This window comes from Sceloporus occidentalis, unplaced genomic scaffold, assembly GCF_023333645.1.
Source record: "Sceloporus occidentalis isolate IW3139 unplaced genomic scaffold, rSceOcc1.0.p SCAF_291, whole genome shotgun sequence".
NCBI lineage: Eukaryota > Metazoa > Chordata > Lepidosauria > Squamata > Phrynosomatidae > Sceloporus > Sceloporus occidentalis.
Genome location: NW_028317271.1, coordinates 106,846 through 126,725, shown reverse-complemented (window position 1 = coordinate 126,725; position 19,880 = coordinate 106,846). Strand labels below are relative to the sequence as shown.

At 42.0% G+C, this 19,880-nt stretch overlaps 1 protein-coding gene across 1 annotated transcript; it reads right to left on the bottom strand.

The window, feature by feature from the left end:
* Window positions 1–1,524: 1,524 nt before the first annotated feature.
* Window positions 1,525–15,049, bottom strand: LOC149275390 (glucoside xylosyltransferase 2-like). Its single transcript, XM_089504786.1, has 7 exons — window positions 14,784–15,049; window positions 9,218–9,401; window positions 8,615–8,740; window positions 5,496–5,747; window positions 2,909–3,032; window positions 2,300–2,472; window positions 1,525–1,707 (listed from the first exon to the last, which is right to left on the bottom strand). The coding sequence occupies exons 1-7, from the start codon at window positions 15,047–15,049 to the stop codon at window positions 1,525–1,527; spliced, it is 1,308 nt and encodes a 435-aa protein (XP_089360912.1).
* Window positions 15,050–19,880: the final 4,831 nt, after the last annotated feature.

Below are 19,880 nucleotides of genomic sequence, written 5' to 3'. Positions count from 1 at the left end.
GATCGCAAGCTTCCTAGACTATCTAGATCTCTCCTTCAGACATAATATATCTATATATGATATATAATAAAATATATAATATGCCTGAAGAAGTCATCATCTTTGCCCAATTTGTTGTTCTTTTTATGTCTATATTTATAGCTTTGTAATTTGAGTCATTTAAGTGACGCCGATCCAAAGTACCCCCCCCCCCCATACATATGGCCCAGACCCTAGGCGGCCGATACGTTGGCCTCTACTCTCTGCCCTAGATTAACCCTTTACGAGCCAACTCACAGAGGCTGGCGGATTAAGCCGCACTCCTTGGGAACAGTAAGGCAAAAATCCAATATTCAAGGGTTAAATCGCCCATTACAGCGCAGATTTTCCAGGCAATAAAAGATTTTTTTTTTTTGGCACTTAAATAATCAGCACTAAGTATGTTTGTTCCAGCCAGGCCTTCAACAGATAACGAGCGCTCTTAGCGAGTTCAATTGATCACTCCGTAACAATCTTTGGTGTGTTTATACACTATCGACATCTTTCGTCTCCGCCGCTTCGACTGTAATTTGCTAAAAACGGCCCCCGTGTTGCGACAACAACCCACGCCGTTATTTTACAAGCATTTAGCACGATTCCAGCAGGCATCGCGAGAAGTCCTGCCAACTCCTCGCACATCCATCCGCTAAATCATAACCTGTTTGAGACAACGATCCTTTTCTTCTTTCTTCGCTCTCCCCCCCCCCCCTTTATCCCAGCTACGTAACGGCAGTGAAAACACATTGAATTCTCAGCCGTAAGCACGGGGCTTTCGATGACCGCACGCTGGGACAAAGTATCGGCTATAGGCAGTAATGGAGATGCACGCCAAGAGAAGCCAAAGCTTCTGCCTTGGTGGTAGACGAGCAAAATGACAACACTCTGCACCCTTTGTTGCCCGTAGTCAACACAGATAAGATGTGAATGCTCTCCCATCTTAGCCATATTTCACAGCCTAGTGCCTGCTCTTAACATATTTCCCATGTCAAAAAAAAATCCAAGTTCATAACAATGTTTAAGCATTTAAAAAAAAAAAAAAAATCGAAAAATGGGAAAAATATCTGAATTGTTAGAATATGACATCATGGTGGCAACCAGTAAATTTCATCTTCAAAAAAATGTTGCCTTTTAATTTTTTTTTTTATATAAATGACTTTAATAACTTTAAAAATAAAGTCTTTTCCTCGGATTCTTCCCTGAAAACAAGAGGAAAGATCAGCGTTTTACTCCTCTGGTCACCAGAAAGGGGTCCACGTCGTCTTCTTTGGTCAAATTGAAATCTGTGTAGTTTGTTTTTTTTGTCAACTACCGGAAGGCCAAAAAGCGAGGGACACGACACTACGCGGCCATTGGGGGACAGTTAAGAGATTTAGAATCCAAAACTTATTTTTAATTCTAAAAGTACTTTATAAAAAGTGAAAATACTGACGTTATCTTTTCCAGGAATGGAAGAAAGTTTTTTTTTTCTTTATAAAAAATAATTTAAGGAGAAGCTTGAGAAGGTTTTCAGTTTCTTACACGGCCCCCGCGATGGACAATGACTCGCCTCTCGTAGACCTTCTTCATGGTCTCCTCAATCTGCCTGAGGAATACTTGGGGGATCCTTCCACATAACGTGTGCACACTCTCCAGAAACTTTGTCTGGAGCGGGTAATACATAGACTGAAAGAGATTGCCGTCAAATGGGTACTGTTTGGGGAGAAAAAAGAGAATACATTTAAAAAAAAATTTAAAAAAATATATATATTTTTTTTTTATTCTTAAAATTTTTTATATTTTTAATTAAAAAAATCCTCTTAATTCTTTACATTTTTAGTTCTTAAATTTGTCATTTGACAAATAACTTTTGATTACTAATCCCAGCAGGAGGGCAGAAGGCAAATTCTGTAACGATTGACCGTATAAAACAGGACGATAATGGAAGATTTAGCAAATTTTTCCATTCTTCCTATTAAATTAAAAGTTTTAGATTTTATTTTGCATTATTTAGCGTCTGTCCTCAAGAAGCATTACGTTTTAAGACTCACAAATAAAGATTTTAGTAAAATACGCCACAAAATTTATAATTGCTCACTAATTGCAGAAACGGTAAAACACTTTAGGCTTCGGCCTCGGATGATCGATGTTTTGCCAAAAAGAGGATTTTTCTAATTAAAATGTAATTAATAAATTCATTTATGTAGCCTTATTCGGAATTTTACAAGGAACGTTTAAAGATTATCAGAAGCGGGAGCCAGTGGAGTCACACGAGGTATGATAATGATGGGAAAAGGCCACGTACGTCCCGTATGACTTCATAAAACGCTTTGAAGGCCGGCTGCTTGTCATCGTGATACACGCCGCGATTCCCGTGGAGAATGGACACGCCATACTCCTCCGACGTTTTACAATTACTTCCGTACATGCAGTGGTCGGGACGGTAATTCCATTCGCAGGGGAATACGAAGAGCTTCTCTGAAACCACAATCAAAGGCAACAAAAAAGCTAATTTTAAACAATTACAAAAAAACGTATATTCTTGCATTAGCTGGAGAGAAAATAGAGACTTTACGGGAAATAGGAGACCTTTTATTGGGACAGTACAGACAAATTTGTAAAATTACGTACGTTTCTGCACCCTCGGAGGTCTCGTCCGGAACGGCAGGGTTAGCGCCAGTCCTTGGTCTGTCGTTCCATTTGAAGAAGAGACCTCCGAGGTCATGAAATATTCTGTAACTTTAAATAATTTCTTAACTAATAGCACATTAGATTCCCCCCCCCCCATTTGGGGCACATTAGCTCAAGCATGACTCCAGTAAAGCGTCTCCCATCCGGTGGTACTGATACCCCACGGGGGATGTTAGGCACAAGTACCCTAGGGTAGATTTTAATATCCGTTTTAAAAACGTACCTGGATTGAAATGAAAAATAATATTGAGCAGGTCCTGGTCGCCCCACGTGATGTAATTCTTGTACTTCTGATACAACGGATGCAAGATCTCTTCCCACGTCAGGCCGGTCGGAATCATGTTATTCTGCGAAACGGCAAAGAGATCCGTGAACACGCAGAATAGTGATAACACGTGTCACGCGTGACCGCTAGCCGGCTACTTACTTCTATCCTAATAATAGAATCTGGTAATGAATCTATATTATTGATCGCCAGTAGACACCCAGACGCGCCGCTGAAATTATTCACAACTAACGGGATTAATCACATGGGACGTGCGTCTTTAAAAAAAAAAATACAGCATATGGGCAGTGTTTTATGTTGCCATGGTGCCATATAAATCAATAAACTGCTAATATTAGTAATAAATAATATAAGCAATACTTTATGTTGTATATAATGGTGCCATGTAAATCAATAATTGCTAATAATTATGATAATAATATTCCATACTTTATGTTGTGTATGATAGTGCTATATAAATAATAATAGTAATAATAATAATATTAATAATAATATATGCCATACTTTATGTTGTGTATGATAGTGCTATATAAATAATAATAATACTAATAATAATAATAAATAATAATAATGATAATAATAATAATATATGCCATACTTTATGTTGTGTATGATGGTGCTATATAAATAATAGTAATAATAAAATTATATGCCATACTTTGTTGTGTATGATAGTGCTATATAAATAATAGTAATAATAATAATAATAATAATAATAATATTATATGCCATACTTTATGTTGTGTATGATAGTGCTATATAAATAATAGTAATAATAATAATAATAATAATAATATATGCCATACTTTATGTTGTGTATGATGGTGCTTTATAAATCAAATAATTGAATATAAGAACCACGATAATAATGCATTTATTGATTTTATTTGATAGAATCTTCATACACAATATAAAATATGGCTATTATTTTTATTATTTCTACTAATATTAATTGTTCGCCATGGTTTCCCAGGGGAATTAATAAAGCAGAAGAGAAACCCTCCTCGTCTAAAGGAAGTTTAGACACAACCGCAGGAGTTCAGGAACCCAGATAACGGATTATTGGGCATTTTCCAGCTTGGTGGCCTCGGTGTGCCTTCCGAGCCGCGTCTCTCGCACAGTAAACAAAGAGGACGAGGATTCGTAGAAAATCAGAGGTACTCGGCCCCATCTAGCCTGCCCGTTTCCGTCCCGTCTTCAGCAGCCATGTGAGTATCCCATGCATGCTTAAATTCCCTTACTGTTTTAGCCTCTACCACCTCTTCTGGGCGGCTGTTCCATTTATCTACCACCCTCTCAGTAAATTACACGTGTGTTTTCCTGTGACATCCGAGAACCAGACTATTAACGTTCGCTTTGGCAGAAGCTCCAAGCGAAGCGAAGACTTCATCGTCACAATGTAACACCGACGGCTGGGCTTGCCAGAGAGTTTCGTTCGATTTAATACTTTGGGTTTATAAAGTCAGTCTTTTTAATCCGAGAGAAAATACAGCTGGCGATGTCGGTTTATTCAGTCTTCCTAACACCCTCTACAATAACCCCCGAACGTGTAGATTTTAGCCGCACCGCGACGGCATACAAATCACATCCCGGCTGAAATAATATTTCCGTAATCCTCGCACGTCCCCCTCGGGACGCCTCGGCCGGGCCGCGCTCGGGAGAACCGGATAATTGAGCATTCAAAGAAGAAAAGATAAGCAGAAACACGTGCGCTTTGTTATTTTATCACGTCTTCCCAAAACCCATTCTGCCGAGGGCGTCCCGGAGCTAACAGTCTGATGAGTCCCGTCACACACGGCTGAGCTGGCGAGCCGGCGGCTAATGCCGAGCAAGCGACGGTGCGTATTTTGGACGCCGCGCTATGCGATTCACGCGCACGCCCCGGAGAGATTAACTAAAGTACGAGAAGAGAACGTTGGGGAAATATATTAAGGGAATAAGGAGGCAAAGATAACTCTTTAAATGCCAGAGGATCGTACAAAAAGGTTAACAATGAAAGGGTTAACCCCTGCTCGGCAATGTGATGCCCCCCCTGGAACCAGCCCTGGTTTAACCCTTTGAAATTTAAATCGCCTTCCCAAGACTCTGAAACCTCCCCAAAAGAATATGTTCTTATTTAAAGACGCAGTTCCATCTACTGAAAGCTCAACCATTTAGCAGGACGGTAGGTGGGAGATAAATGGAACAGCCTCCCAGCAGAAGTGGTAGAGGGTAATACAGTGAGGGGGTTTAAACACACATGGGATAGACATGCGGCTCCTGAATCTAATACGAGACCGACGACTGATTAAGGTTTGATCTGCCGGCAAAAAGTGTGAAGTTTGCCCCGTTTGATGTTATGGTGCAAACACAGGCAGTAGCGCTGAACTAGATAATGACAAAAACACATCGGTCTTTTCTCTAATTGAATTACTGTATTGGCTGGAACACCCCCCCCCCCCCCCGAATACGCTAGAGCAAAGCCTTTCAATAGTCACTATTAACTCTTTAACGCCGGTCGGTCTCCAACACAGCGACGTCTTACCTTGAAGTGCGTTTTTCGAATGCGAGTCAGGTTCATGAGCATAACTCCAGAGTTCACGCCGGTGCTTCCGTAGAAAGGGTGCCGGGCGAAGCGGCTGTACCAGCCAATCTTCGGGATCTCGTGTTCCGGGGCCATGGCCGCCAGCTGGGAGTCATTAAAACGATGCAGAAAAGCCCAGATGTCATCCAGCGGCCGCAGAAACAAAACATCTGTGTCCACGTACAGCAAGGAATCCACGTCCTGCAGGATCGTCTGTGCCGGGAAACAGCAACGATACATTTATCTCCCAACCATCGCTTTCCTTTCACAGATACTCGACTTTTTATTCGGATTATTTTGTTTTTTGATTATAAAATTCTTGTAAATATAGATATTTAGAAAAACTTTTATTTGGACTAAAAACACCGTTCGGGGTCACTTAGAAATGTCCTTTAAAAGGAAAGCAAATTTTGTCCATTTAAATAAAATAAAATGGATCAGAAATCCAGCGCAGACGGGGTTAATGTTGTAAATGACTTTTGTAGCTGGGAACGGCTGATTTTTAATGGAATCTCTTCGTAGGCGTACAGAGGCCCTTTATCACTCCCATCACTCCTGTGTTCCAATGGCCCTTTATCACTCCCATCACTCCTGTGTTCCAATGGCCCTTTATCACTCCCATCACTCCTGTGTTCCAACAGCCCTTTATCACTCCCATCACGCCTGTGTTCCAATGGCCCTTTATCACTCCCATCACTCCTGTGTTCCAATGGCCCTTTATCACTCCCATCACTCCTGTGTTCCAATGGCCCTTTATCACTCCCATCACTCCTGTGTTCCAATGGCCCTTTATCACTCCCATCACTCCTGTGTTCCAATGGCCCTTTATCACTCCCATCACTCCTGTGTTCCAAGGGCCCTTTATCACTCCCATCACTCCTGTGTTCCAATGGCCCTTTATCACTCCCATCACTCCTGTGTTCCAGTGGCCCTTTATCACTCCCATCACTCCTGTGTTCCAATGGCCCTTTACCACTCCCATCACTCCTGTGTTCCAATGGCCCTTTATCACTCCCATCACTCCTGTGTTCCAATGGCACGTTGTGTTCGCTGATCCAAGTTTAAGGTTAAAAGTCTAATTGATGGTTAGAAACCCTTTTGTAATTATGCTACAGCCAGATTTCCATGGAATCAGCTCAGTGGCCCCTGTACTTTGATCAGTGCCGAGTATAAAGATATAAATGGTAACCCGATAAAATTCTATTTACGCCCCATTTATTTCCTTGATTGAGGCACGTGTGAAATCGTCGCTTATTCTACAAAACAAATGACTTCCTGAGGATTACGGGATTTGGATTTCAATGACAGATGTTGACTGCCCTTGAATTAGATTATCGGTGTAAGAGTTTATAAACCGGTTATGCGCCCCCTGGTGGAACCACAAGAATTTGCAAAATTTCTTCAAGATGCCCAAGTATGAAAAGGTTACAATTTTCTAAACATCATTTGGGAGAAAAAATAGCCATAATTTCTTCTTTTATTCCTATTTCTATTTATTTTTCTGCTCCTTATCCTCTGATGTCATATTTGCCCCACCTGCTCACCCTTTTATGCCATTATCCATACATAGAAACCTAGAACCCACCGGCAGATCGGCCCCATTCGGCCCCCGTCTAGTCACCCGTTGCTCTTGCTGTAAAGACTCAAACCTTAATTCAGTAGTTGGTCTCGTCTTAGATTCAGGACCCTTATGTCTATCCCATGCATGTATTACCCTCTACCACTTCTGCTGGGAGGCTGTTCTACTTATCAACTACCCTGTTAATCATTGACAAATTATTAAATTCCCTCATACCCCCTAAATATATGGTACCACATCCCCTTGTAGCCATCCCCTCGCCCTTTACCCTGCTCGCTTTCATCCCTTTCCTGTGCGCCCAAACTATTTCATCCCTTCCTGTTGGGTTATCTGCTCAACAGATGTCAGGAATTGGGGGAAGCGATTACTAAAGTACAATTTTCTAAATTTTCTCTTAAAAGGGAAAAAGAATATTCCTGAAAGCAGACTCATCGCCTAAAAGAAGCTCGGGATTAATCAACAGAGAAAAAAAAAAAATTATAAATTATAGTAACAATTTTAACAGAAAATACGGCAGCCGTTACAATGTTTCAAATAAAATGATTACGTTTAAATGTTTTGAAAATATTTATAATGCGGGCATTCAGGGCGATCAACTTAACTACTTCCTGTTTCCTGTAGCAATAAAAAAAAAAAAGATGTCAAGTGAGCAGCCAATCAGAAAGAGGCATAACAGGCAGGAACGTCATGGCTGAATGATAGTCTTATACGTAATTCTCATACCTGGGAACATTCCAAACGAGCTGCCCCTGAGGCTTTTGGAACACAAGGAAACCTTGACTTATTATTTAAAGATACACTTCATTGAGTCACCTGCATTCAAGCAGGGATATCAACCATAACATACTGGGAGCAAAAGCACCAACTGGGAGTCTTATATATGATCACACCGGGGTAGAATAGGAAGGAGTTGGCTCCAGGCTGTGTGACCCCTGAGAATCTACCCTGAGATAAGGGCAAAAACCCAGAGACTCAGGGGCAAACTCTGAGAATTTGCCCTTTCCTCCTGTCCACTCCTATCCACCTCCCGTAACGTAGTTTCTGAGAATGTTTGAGGTTCTTAGTTAACGAAATTCAAACCCAAAGCTGTAACTTCTGAGCCCTGGGGCATCTTGGACGGGGCCCGTTCTGACACCCAGAAGGATGCTGCAGACGATTCTGGTTTATGGCACGTGCAGACATGTCCGGCCAGTGACTATAAGCTTCTTAACACAATTTCAGCTTCTGTGTGTTAGCGATGACGTGGACCTCTATCAAACTTCGCCAACATTAACCCTTTGTAAAGGAAACCTCTTTCCCAATCACTCCCTGCCAACAAAGCTTGACTTTCCTATTCATAAACCGGCCATTAAAAAAATGTCAGTGAAACAGAGAAAGAATCTTTAGCTGGAGGGAGATTGGAAATAAGAGCTCGATGCCGCAGACAACCATTCCTACATCTGGATTCTACCCGGACAAGGTCTAAAGAGAAGAGCTTCTGGAGGCCAGGTGTCTCTCTTACCGGAAGAAATAGACGTTGGGCTGCGCAGGGCTTAAAGAGTTTCTTCCATTCCTCTGGATTTCCTACCGAAAATGTAATCGGGTAAATGGTGTACTCATACTTTTTGGTGGGCGGCCATTCATTAAACTGTTGGAGAAAAGAACATACAGCGACATAGATTAATGAACCACTGAGTATGTGATCAGCAAGCCACGATGTGCGGTCGGGCTACGGTGAGGCCCAGGAGATTTTGGCTTGGTTTGGTGTGGTTTGGAAGGGTTTGTGAGTTGGAGCCAAGCTGGGAAATGGAAGTGAACTTGGCCTACCCTACTAGCATCACGTCAAGACCTAAAGTCAACGTGGGTCTTACTCCGGCTCAGCTCCATCTTATCTTGGTCATATCTTTGGTTGACTCCTCAACCTGAATCATGACCAGCCTGGTGTCTCTTCCCCTATGCCAAATCTGTAACTGGGATAATAATAATAATAATAATAATAATAAATATAATAAATATATTATGATACTTTACATTCTTCAACTTTGTACCGATTAAGTTGTTTCCTCCCAGACAAAAAAAAAATAAATAACAGTACGGCCCCAAATAACTCTCACCCAACGCTTACCTTAGTTTCAAAATCTGCTTTTAAAGAGTCCTCTGCAAAGATGTGGAATTTGATCCTTTTCATACTAAACAGCACCGCTGATTTCAGCATCGTAACCGTTTCTTCTACGCGGTCCCCGCACGTTACGACAGCGAGATGCATCCACTCGGCGGGCAACAGCGGCCGCTTCTTTTGCTCCTTGGTTCTGTTGAACAAAAAGTTTAATGTTTTTACCGCTATAAATCAATAAAATTTGGCGAGGCCCTAATCTCATGAATAAGGAAATTATATTTAAAATAAAAAAAATAAATAAATAAAGGTTTTACGGACACAGAGTAACTTCTCATTCTCTGAGCTTTTCCATTGCCACCACAACACATGCTTTACTTCTTCTCCCAGGTCAGGACGAAAAGAGGGTTCTTCTCAACAGTATTAAAGTATACAATAAATTGTAACTGAAACGGTTAATGGTTTGGTCCATATGGACGGTACCGCCATTCCAATAATTCTGCTGCCAAACATTAAAGAATTTTCCGTAACCTTCTAACCCAGACACCAGCGTAACATTTTATTTTGTATCCATAATGTAACATGCTGAAAACCAGTTCATCCCAATTACACAGAAGGACTCTGGAATACCCTGTTTACTCTTCGCCTAAAAAAAAGCACAATATAGAAGAAATATATTGACGCCATGAGCAAGCGACCATTGCTGTCAGTCATGTGATATTTCAGGTGACTTTCCCCGCTCAAACACCACACTGAGCTGATGCTTTATGGCAATGCTTATGAAGTCCATTCCTCCATAGACTTTCATTAGTCTGAGAGTCTGCTTGTTTGTTTAAGACTGAGCCATTCTATTGTTTCCCGCAGGCAGTATGATAAGGAGTCGGGGTGTTTGTCTACTAGATCAGATAACAGAGCGAGAACTCATACAAATGGCTGATATACAGCTGCCTGAAAATATATTATGGGACCGAGCAATATTTTGGGGATTTTTTTTAGTCTAATACTAGGAATAAAACAAAAATGGTAGGAGTTCCTCCTTTAAACCAACCGACACCAACACAGTAATGATTTTTGAGGGCGGCTTCCACTGACTTAAATGATTCAGCCCATTGTTTTAATTCTCCAATGTCTTTAAATATCAACAATGGCCGTTTGATTTCCTGTTGAACTTGGCCTGGAAGTGATTATATTTCGTCGGAGTGCAGAGACGTTCAACTTTCCAGCTAAAAAACAGGAAAAACTTGCCTGGAAAACAAAGCGGCAGGAAAGATGATACTATATCGGGTTTCTTTTTTTTTGTTGCTGTTTTAAGGAAACCAAAATGTATCTTCCTTTGTTCTTCAAAGGAAAGATGTCTAATTTTAGCACAAACGTAATGGAGTAAAAGACCTAGGAAATGTAACGAAAAAGGAAAATAAACTGAGATAAGGAAAAAAAGAAAAACAAAAAGAGCTACTTAATAAACTACGGGGAAACACATTGATCGATAGGATAAAAACGCTAAATAATCAGAGAGAGTTAAGCTTGTGTGCTCGGGTGGTCTTAGTTGGTCAGTTCTAGATTGTTCAGACCCTTTGAATGTATGGGCTGTAAGAAGCGCTATGGAGATTGTTGGCGCCATATAAATAAAAAGATTATTATAATATCAATTATATCAGATCCATAATGTGGTCATATTTAAAAGCAAGTAGAAGGGGTTATTTACATTAATATTATATACGCGTTGGGGTAATTTATAGATCGCTAGCAGCAACTCAACGACTAGACAGCAGGTTGGTTCCGGCAAATCTGTTGAGCCTCGACAATTTTTACTGGGACCCAAAACCAGCCTGTAGCCCCCGTTAACTTCGGTGTCCTTAATATTCTACAACATTGGGACGGACAGTAATAAAGATTTCTGCACCAGTTATGAAAACGCTTCACAGACTCGAGGTCTGGTTGGGATCTATCAGTCACATTCTGCTCATTTGAATCCATCTCCTACAGCTTCGAGGTTGATCAATAGGTCTATTTTGTCCTTATTTCATGTTAGAAACATAGAAAATTAGAATCGGACCCATTCAGCCCATGTTGGCCAATTTTTCCTGCTGTAAACACTCGAACCTTAACCGTCGTTGGTCTCGTCTTAGATTCAAGAGCCATATGACCATCCATTGCAAGCAACTTGGCTGAGTGGCTACCATATTGTTTGAGGGATTGATATGTACAGTTGGAGCCATCCCAGGTCACCATGACAGCTTGACCAGGTGGGTTCCCATGGGCTACATCTTCTTTTTAACGGGTCACAAAAGGATCAACTCCCACCGGATTTACCTCCAGAAACGTTCAAGCCACTTTTTTTGGTTACTTGAAAGCTACGAAGTTGAAAACAATTCCCCCAACTTCTCATGCAGTATTTCTTATCTGCGATTTAATGCTCTCCTTTCGGCGGATGACACTTGACAAACAGCTTGTCTAAACAGATGTGAGCCAAGGATAGATTTATATAAGAGTAATTGATTAAACTGCCACGCAGAAAATTGATACAAATGTGTTTTTTGATTTTCTTATCCCCTTTTGGTAATGGTTAGAATAAAAGGCTCTGCACAGAATTGTAGTGGATTATAGATCTTTTTACGAGTAGAAGCTCTTTTTTTTTTCCTCGAGGCATATATTTTGACATGACCTCATCAATCAAATTAGCTTTTAGTGAGAAGGCAGGAGCCGGGGATTCTGAAAAGATGCTCTCAATAAAAGTATTTTTTTCTGTTTTATAAGGTTTTTAATGTCTTTCTTATTGGTCTTTTGGAACAGTTTGGGTTTTAAAAAAGCTTCTTATCTGGGCCATACGGATGAATTTAAATTAGGGGGGGTTTAGCTCATAGCCTTAAGGAAAATTGTAGAAGATATCTCATCTGGTAAATGATAAGATTGTATGCTCATGCTTTGAGACAAAAAATTCTAAGGTTATAAATTCCACAAAAAAATACTGAGAATTGATTGAATTTTTCGATATTCTTCTTCTTCAGTGAGCCAACAATCCCTCGACCACCCTGCATCTACTTCTAATGCTACACGTATCCCTCATCCTATCCCTTTCATGTTATCTTCCAACGGAAGCCCTCATTTTAACCCACTTTACCCACAATAAATAATGATAAGCCTAGTCAAAATGTAGCTGGCCACCCAACAGGTCCCAAATCTAGAGGAACTTTGCCAAGGTCAACTGGTCAGTCCAAGTTGGAGTCTCCAACCCCCAAGATTCTTTTTCTGTTACAAAATATGTATGACGTTGGCCAACTCTACCCATCATGAACAAGCTAAACAATCCAGCTCCAGCTATAGAACTTATTAACGATGATACCCATTGGCCAACAAAGGGCCAACAAGGGTTATAGACCCAGGAGACGCAAAGAAGATACTCAGTTTACTTGATAGAACGCTGTAGAAACTCAAACAACGAGCCAAATGAAGTTTATCTGCCTTCAGAACATTTTGATCCTTGGAATCTTGGTCTGTTTAATGAGTGTTGGACATGTAAAAAGTTGTTATTCCAGCCAATAAACAAAAAGATCGGGATAAAAAAAAAGTGCGTATGAGCAAAAACATGAGCCTGACATCGTCTTATCGTTACAAAGAACCAGAAACAAGGATCGTTTACAGCACAACACATGTTGGATGTCAGGGTGACAAAGTATAGAACATTCATGTTTCGTGAAATAGAGAAATACGTTAACTGGACTAAAAATTAGATTTCAGTAAATATAGCTGTATTTGACCTAATTTCGGCTTCATTTTATCCAATTCACTGGAATAGCCCAGTTTTTTTTAAAACATTTTGATGTCTACTGTTAGGACTTTTAGTCACTTTAGTGCCAGCCCAAGTCGGTCCCCTTGTTAGTCCCTGCTTAAGGTTCCCAAAAGACTTTTGCCAGTAATTTTCAGCCCAAAAGATGAAAATTAGATACCGCTGTATCTTAAAGAAATCTTTAAGGAGCGCAGCGCCGATGGAGTCAGCATGGCCGCCATAGTGTAAATAGGCTGGTTGGGGAGCGCCCCCCCCCCCAGTCAGTCTCAGGTTAAAGTTATTACCTTTGATTGGGCCAATAAATTAAAGTTACATCTTTCGGGGCCTCAGATGTCCCTTCTTCTGATGGACAGTAGATTTTTGTTTAGAATTGACATTTTTGGGGCTAGGATATATCCCCCCCCCCCCCCGAGGGTCCTGGTAAGTGTATCCGGTCAGCCCCCATTACATTATCTTACAGGAATACTCATTTATTGGCTATGTAGCCGACATATAGAGTGCATGCCTCCCAACCGTCTCGCTTTGCGCAAGGCAGTCCCAATTTTGCCACTCTGTCTCCCGCTGTCCCAACGAGACAGAGCTCGACGGGACGACGGGATTCGGGTCTGTAAACCCGCGTTTCCAATTTCATTCTCTGCAAAGAATTGAGTGACGCGCCACCTCCCAAGCTCCGCCCCCAGCGCCCCGATTCACCGGGGGGTAATGAGAGTGGGGGTCCCCAAAAATGTGACCTACCTTTTGGAATTGCTACACATGGCTTGACATACAGAATAAGATAAAGATACACAAGATTTAAGAACCCCTTTTTGAGACGCGTACTCATGAAGAAGAGACATCTGAGGCCTTCAGTCCACAAAAAGGTATCACAACCCGCTTGGACTACATTTAATACGAAAGCGCAAGTCGGCCGCGTTCCTGGAAGATTATTTCCCGCAGCTGCGAAGCCCGTGGACTACACATGGTCAGCGGGATACGTCTTCGAGACGTCTGCCAGCTCACAACTTTTCTTGGCAAGGATCAAATTAAAATATGTGCTTAATTTAAAGCCTACCGAGGCCTCTGCCTTCCAAAAGTTGTTTTAATAAGTTATTAAACTGACGGCACATCAGTCTCTCTTATTTGAATTTAATATCAAGAGTCGTAAAACCGACGGGCGCTATAGGTTATAAATATTAAGCCTAATAAAAGGCGTCGGGGGTGATTAACTCTCGCGCTGCGCTACAGCATATGTTAGCGGCTCACAAATAAAAAGGAGAATCGCAATCACAGTAGCTTCACGTCGCGCAAACCTGGAGATCCTTCCGGGATCTGTAATTAAATTGTAAGCTCTTTGGTTTAACTTAAATCGTCAACCTCAATGCGAAGCGACTTAACAGAACTACCTGCAGGGATCATTTCTCCGGGAGAGGCGGTAGTGCGGATGCGGCGTAACATCTTGGGATGGGCTGTCAACGGCTATACGCCTTTAAAAAGCGATTTAACTCTTTGCGGGCACCAGAATGGATAATGCTTAGTGCGGTGATTTAACTCTTTACGAGCAGGAGACACAAAACTGCTTTAAGTAGTCATTTAACACTTTGTGAGCAAGAGAAGCGAGAAATACTTTGTTTAAGCAGCGCCACGGGGCATCTTTCTGGTACGCGGAGAGTTAAAAAGCAGAACTGGGAATGACAGGTTCGTTCTCGGAGTTACGCCCCATATCTGTTGAAATAATAGCCCCTTAAGGGCCAGGGATGGTTAGTATTACCCCCCGGCGGCTAAGTAGTTATAGGAGAGATTGGGGTTTATTACCTGGCATCAAACCCGATAGCCTTCTCATCACTCCTCTTCTTCTTCTTCTTCTTCAGTTGGGTATCTCTTCTGGGCTTGTGCCCCTCCACGGATCTAAAGTAGCTGCTGGTGGGGGGCTGCACCCCACCAAGTCTGGAAGGGGCTGGCACATTGGGTTTCGGAGTCCCTCTCACAGCAGGGTCCCCAGTGTTTGCCAGGTACAGGTAGAGGATGAGGATGCCCCCCAGACACAGCAGGCTGGCCAGGAGCTTGCAGTGGGTCCTCATGATGTGGGGTCACTGGGGGGGTCCCCCTCACCCTGGGGTCTCAGCCCTGGGAGCAGCTCCTGGGAGCAGCATTGTGCGAGCTGCCTGCACCACGTATCCGATTGTCAGAGCAGGGGGAGGGGAGGGGAGGGCAGAGGGTGGAGGGGAGAGGGCTGGGAGTGGTGGAGGGGGGGTATTACCGTAATTCCTGCAGTGGGAGCTCCTTTTCTTGAACACTTCTGAAACTCATTAAAGTGTGTGCATCAGTAGTTTAAAGCTGTGGCTGAGCAACGACTCCCATCATTCTCAGACAGCATTTGTCGGTTGAGGGTCTTGGGAGTTGGATGGGAGCCTAGCTTGGAACCTACTGTATATACATAATGCGCATAATTTAGTTTTAGGGGGAAAATATACTAAATTATTACAAAAGGGTCTCCCCAGTGTTCTGTATTCTTACAGTTCAAATACGCAGCCGCCATTGTATGGCGCCATCATATTCAGCAGCGCTGCACACTACGTCGGTTTGGATCAACAACATTTAATTGTATGGCTGGAATGAATCCAAGTTAATACTAATTATTTGGGCCAACGAAGAAAAAAAAGATATAAAGTAATGTAACACATACACTCATGCTAACACATACACACTCACTCTAACACATACACTCACGCTAACACATACACACTCATTCTAACACACACACATACACACTCCCTCTAACACATACATTCATTCTAACACACACATACACACTCCCTCTAACACATACACTCATTCTAACACATACACTCATGCTAAGTTGCTAACACATACAAACTCACTCTAACACATACACTCATACTAACACATGCACGCTAACACTAACACAGTCATGCTAACACACTTACACGCAGACACACTATTACCACCAAACACATATTCTTCACTCGAAATAGCCATGTAGGGGGCAGGTGAAAGGGGCAAATGCATATGGGAGGATTTGCATTTGCAAAACGGACACCATAGAAATTTAAAGTGACCATGCAGCTATTATAAGCATCAAAGTGGATTAAATATCTGGAGTGTCCCTTTAAGGATCTGTGTATTGATTGATTAAAACTCAGATGTCCAGAATAAAACTGTTTCGATTGGTGAAGGATGTTGGTTGGACATTTTACGCATCAATTAAAGGATATTATGATTTTAGTTTCATGTACCTTTAAATATATAATAGCTTCACGCAGTCAGATGTTAAATGAATTCTAAATATCAATTAAAAAACTATCTTTCTCGGGAGCTGAAACAATAACCCCAGTGTGTGTTTTATAAACAATGGGGCTATTGTTTTATCTGCAGCACTTTCAGTCTATTGTGTGGGACCACGACTACATCGTTGAAGGGATCAACCAACGTGGAACGTCCCATTTTCTAATACAAAAGTCTGTGTTATTTATATTTTCTTAACGTGAATCTGTAATTTTTTCTTAAATCCTACTTACTGTCCCCTCCAAAAAAAAAAACGATTTAACCGTCCCTTAATTTCCTTTTCCTTGAAATTAAATTCCATATCCCTTATTGCTTATTTCTCCCCATACAGTTATCTCTCCCCTATTGTTAAGTTGCTGATTGTTGTTGATTGGTCCAGGCATTAGATTAGATGATGCTGGCTCTGCCACAGGCTGCCAATGATATCAGCTTCCAAGAGAACTTCAACAATTACACGAGAAACGGAAAACACAATCTATTTTCAATAAATAATTGACTGATGCTCACAGCCGTCCTGGTAATTGATCTTTGAACGGAATATTAATACAGAAATCCAGCACAGACGGGGTTAATGTTGTAAATGACTATTGTATCCGGAAACGGCTGATTTTTAATGGAATCTCTTAATAGGTGTGCAGAGGCCCTTAATCACTCCCATCACTCCTGTGTTCCAATGGCCTTTTATCACTCCCATCACTCCTGTGTTCCAATGGCCCTTTATCACTCCCATCACTCCTGTGCTCCAATGGCCCTTTATAACTCCCATCACTCCTGTGTTCCAGTGGCCCTTTATCACCCCCATCACGCCTGTGTGGCAATGGCCCTTTATCACTCCCATCACTCCTGTGTTCCAAGGGCCCTTTATCACTCCCATCACTCCTGTGTTCCAATGGCCTTTTATCACTCCCATCACTCCTGTGTTCCATTCAGCGGATGAGATTACACACCCACACACACATATATATATATATATATATATACCATACACATAAAATGCATTTTATATTAATTATTAGGAAGTTTAAACCTGAATGGGGGAGGGGAAAAGGGAAGGGAGTGGGCGTGTACAAATACCGCTCCTGTGACCAGGAGACAGAGCACATGACTCGGTGAACCAGCGATTCACCCGGAGACTCTGAGGACCACAGTCTATTAAAAGAGACATTACTTTGCCTTTTATACATATATATATACACACAACGTACTATAAGATAAAATTATTTACGTGAACTCACACATGAACCGCGAAATGCGAAACAATGATAAAACGAACATCGATAAAAGCTTGTGCTCAGACGGAAAGGCCACGTTGGCGTTAATCGCGAAACCCGAATCCAAGAAACATCTGGTTTGTTTAAAGCTCAATCTGCGGAGGGGAGCGGGGAGCGCGGCGGCGAGCAGCTGTCTCCGAAAATATCGAATCTCCGCGCTTCTCGGGAAAGGAGCGCCCGGCGGACTATTTCCCCTCGGCGCCGGCACGGGTTTATTTATTTTGTCACCGGAGCTGATTCACGCTCTCGCGGCGCGGTGTAATTTCCGTGGGAAATGACTTCATAAATTAGTTTCGGGAAATTTAGGCCGGATGATGAAATGTGTTGATGGCATCTGAAGATTTGGAGCATAAAATACCCCGGAGTCCCCCAACGCAGCGCCATCTGAATTATTGTTTATTTCCAAGCGAGGGCAATTTTGGAAATCATTTTTTATGGAGTTTGAAATGAATCAAAACGCAAAACACACTATAGCGTGAATTTACGGCATCCCCCTCTCTGTGGGACACCTTCCGAGCATCTCTCGTTAGGAGGCCCAGTCCCTCTTTTTGGGACTCCCCCAGTTCCTCTTGCATTTTATTTGTAGAACACGGATTTGCCGCTGTTTCCATACAAATTATTGCATACCATCGGTCCCACTTCTCGCAGGATAGTGCCCATTTTTGGGGACAGCCACCACTTTTTTAATCTCATTTCCCCGTAACCAGCCCAGGGAGGCAAACGATTAATGGGGGTCTTTGCTGTTGCAGCAGGTGACTCCATTGCAGTTATCGCTTTGCTTCCTCGACCATCCTGGCCCACATTACATGTTTAGTCCCAAAATCATCAGCAGACCACCCACCGATGTCAGCAGACAGCTCAATGACGTCAGTAGACCCGCTACAAGAAGAGGGAGGGCTCTGAGTAGGCAACGGCAATGGTGGCCACACCTTCTGATCCTTTCTGAGGTCAGCCCCACCTATTCTTGCCATTTACCACACCCCCAACACAGGTATCCCAATTTGGACACCTGAAATTCTGAGCTCCTAGAAAAGAGGGGCAAAAGGGGAGGAAAGAAGGGCTTGGGAGATGAACGAGGGACATGGAGGTTGAACGAGGGGAGATAGATCCCAAAGAGGGACTTTACCTCGTAAACAGGGACACTAGGGAGGTATGGACACCTAAGTTATATAGATTTTCCCAGCTATTGTCTAGTAGAACTATGAAAATAATATTGAGAGTCAGATTGGATTCCAAAGCGTTGCTTTTTATTTTATATTTCATATATTAATTCACGGAGGCTGAGGGTGATAGGAGTGGCAGCACACATCCCAGTATACGTAAAGCCCATTAGATAACGCACAATGTGGCAGAGATACAGAACGTCTCAGGTTCCATCTCCATGGTAACCGTAATGTGCCTGCCGGAGAGCTCACGGACACACCTCTTTTCCTTTCTCCAATAAAAAATTTCATGCCCGTCCCACCTCCCCACGGCTTTGCAGTCCAATACTTTCGCAACTTTTTCCTGAAGAGTGTTTGGATTGGTCAGTGGGCGGGCATTAGGGAAGCACTGCGCCAATCACTGACGTGGTTTAGGATGCGCTTAGTACACGTGCACATGCGGAAGTCGGAAGCGGGCAGAGAAGCACGTGAGGATTTGGGTGCTCAGGTGAGGAGGAAGAGCAGGTATTTAGCTGTAGGTATTTATGCGGTGGAGTTTAATTTAGGAGGTTGTGTGATTTAATTACATTTTTTTAGAGGTAGAAGAAATAAAGACGTGAATCTGGTGTGAATTGGGATTTAAATGACTAATTTCCCCTAAAATAATATATATGGGGAGAAATAAGTGTCAGAACTTCTGTGAGGGACAGTGAACTGGACTTTGGATGCAGGGGATACCAGCCTGGCCCCCCCCTTACAACATCAACCCTTCTGAATGATATGGTCATTGTTCAGAAGAAAAAAAAATAATAATCTGTGAAATGCGTAGGTTCTTCTCATAAAGTGCATATGAGATTCTCATCTGTTTTGGGCGCGTCGATCATTGAATATTTATTACATAAACGTGCGTCCGTTAATGTAAAACGCGCTGACGCTTTTCTATGAGTCTGTTGATCAGAGTATTATATGTTTCATAAAATATGTAACCCAAATATAATAAGAAAAACAAAATCAACCTGACAGAAACATTTCAAATTCTTACTTCTATGAACTTTTATGTCCTTACCTGGGAACTTTCTAAATGAGCTGAGACTCCTGACATATTAACCTTTTAATAGCCCGTCGTGAAGATTCTAATGTACTTAGTCACCAAAATAGTTCAAATATCATCTGTCATGGAAAGCTGGACTTGC

What these genes read in the sequence shown, in the direction of transcription:
- LOC149275390 (XM_089504786.1), bottom strand. Translation starts at nt 15,049, where the DNA reads ATGAGGACCCACTGCAAGCTCCTGGCCAGCCTGCTGTGTCTGGGGGGC. An exon ending in AAGCAGATTTTGAAACTAAG is followed by an intron (nt 8,741 to 9,217) that starts GTAAGCGTTGGG and finishes TTTCTCCAACAG; the next exon opens with TTTAATGAATGGCCGCCCAC. An exon ending in CCCAACGTCTATTTCTTCCG is followed by an intron (nt 5,748 to 8,614) that starts GTAAGAGAGACA and finishes TTCCCGGCACAG; the next exon opens with ACGATCCTGCAGGACGTGGA.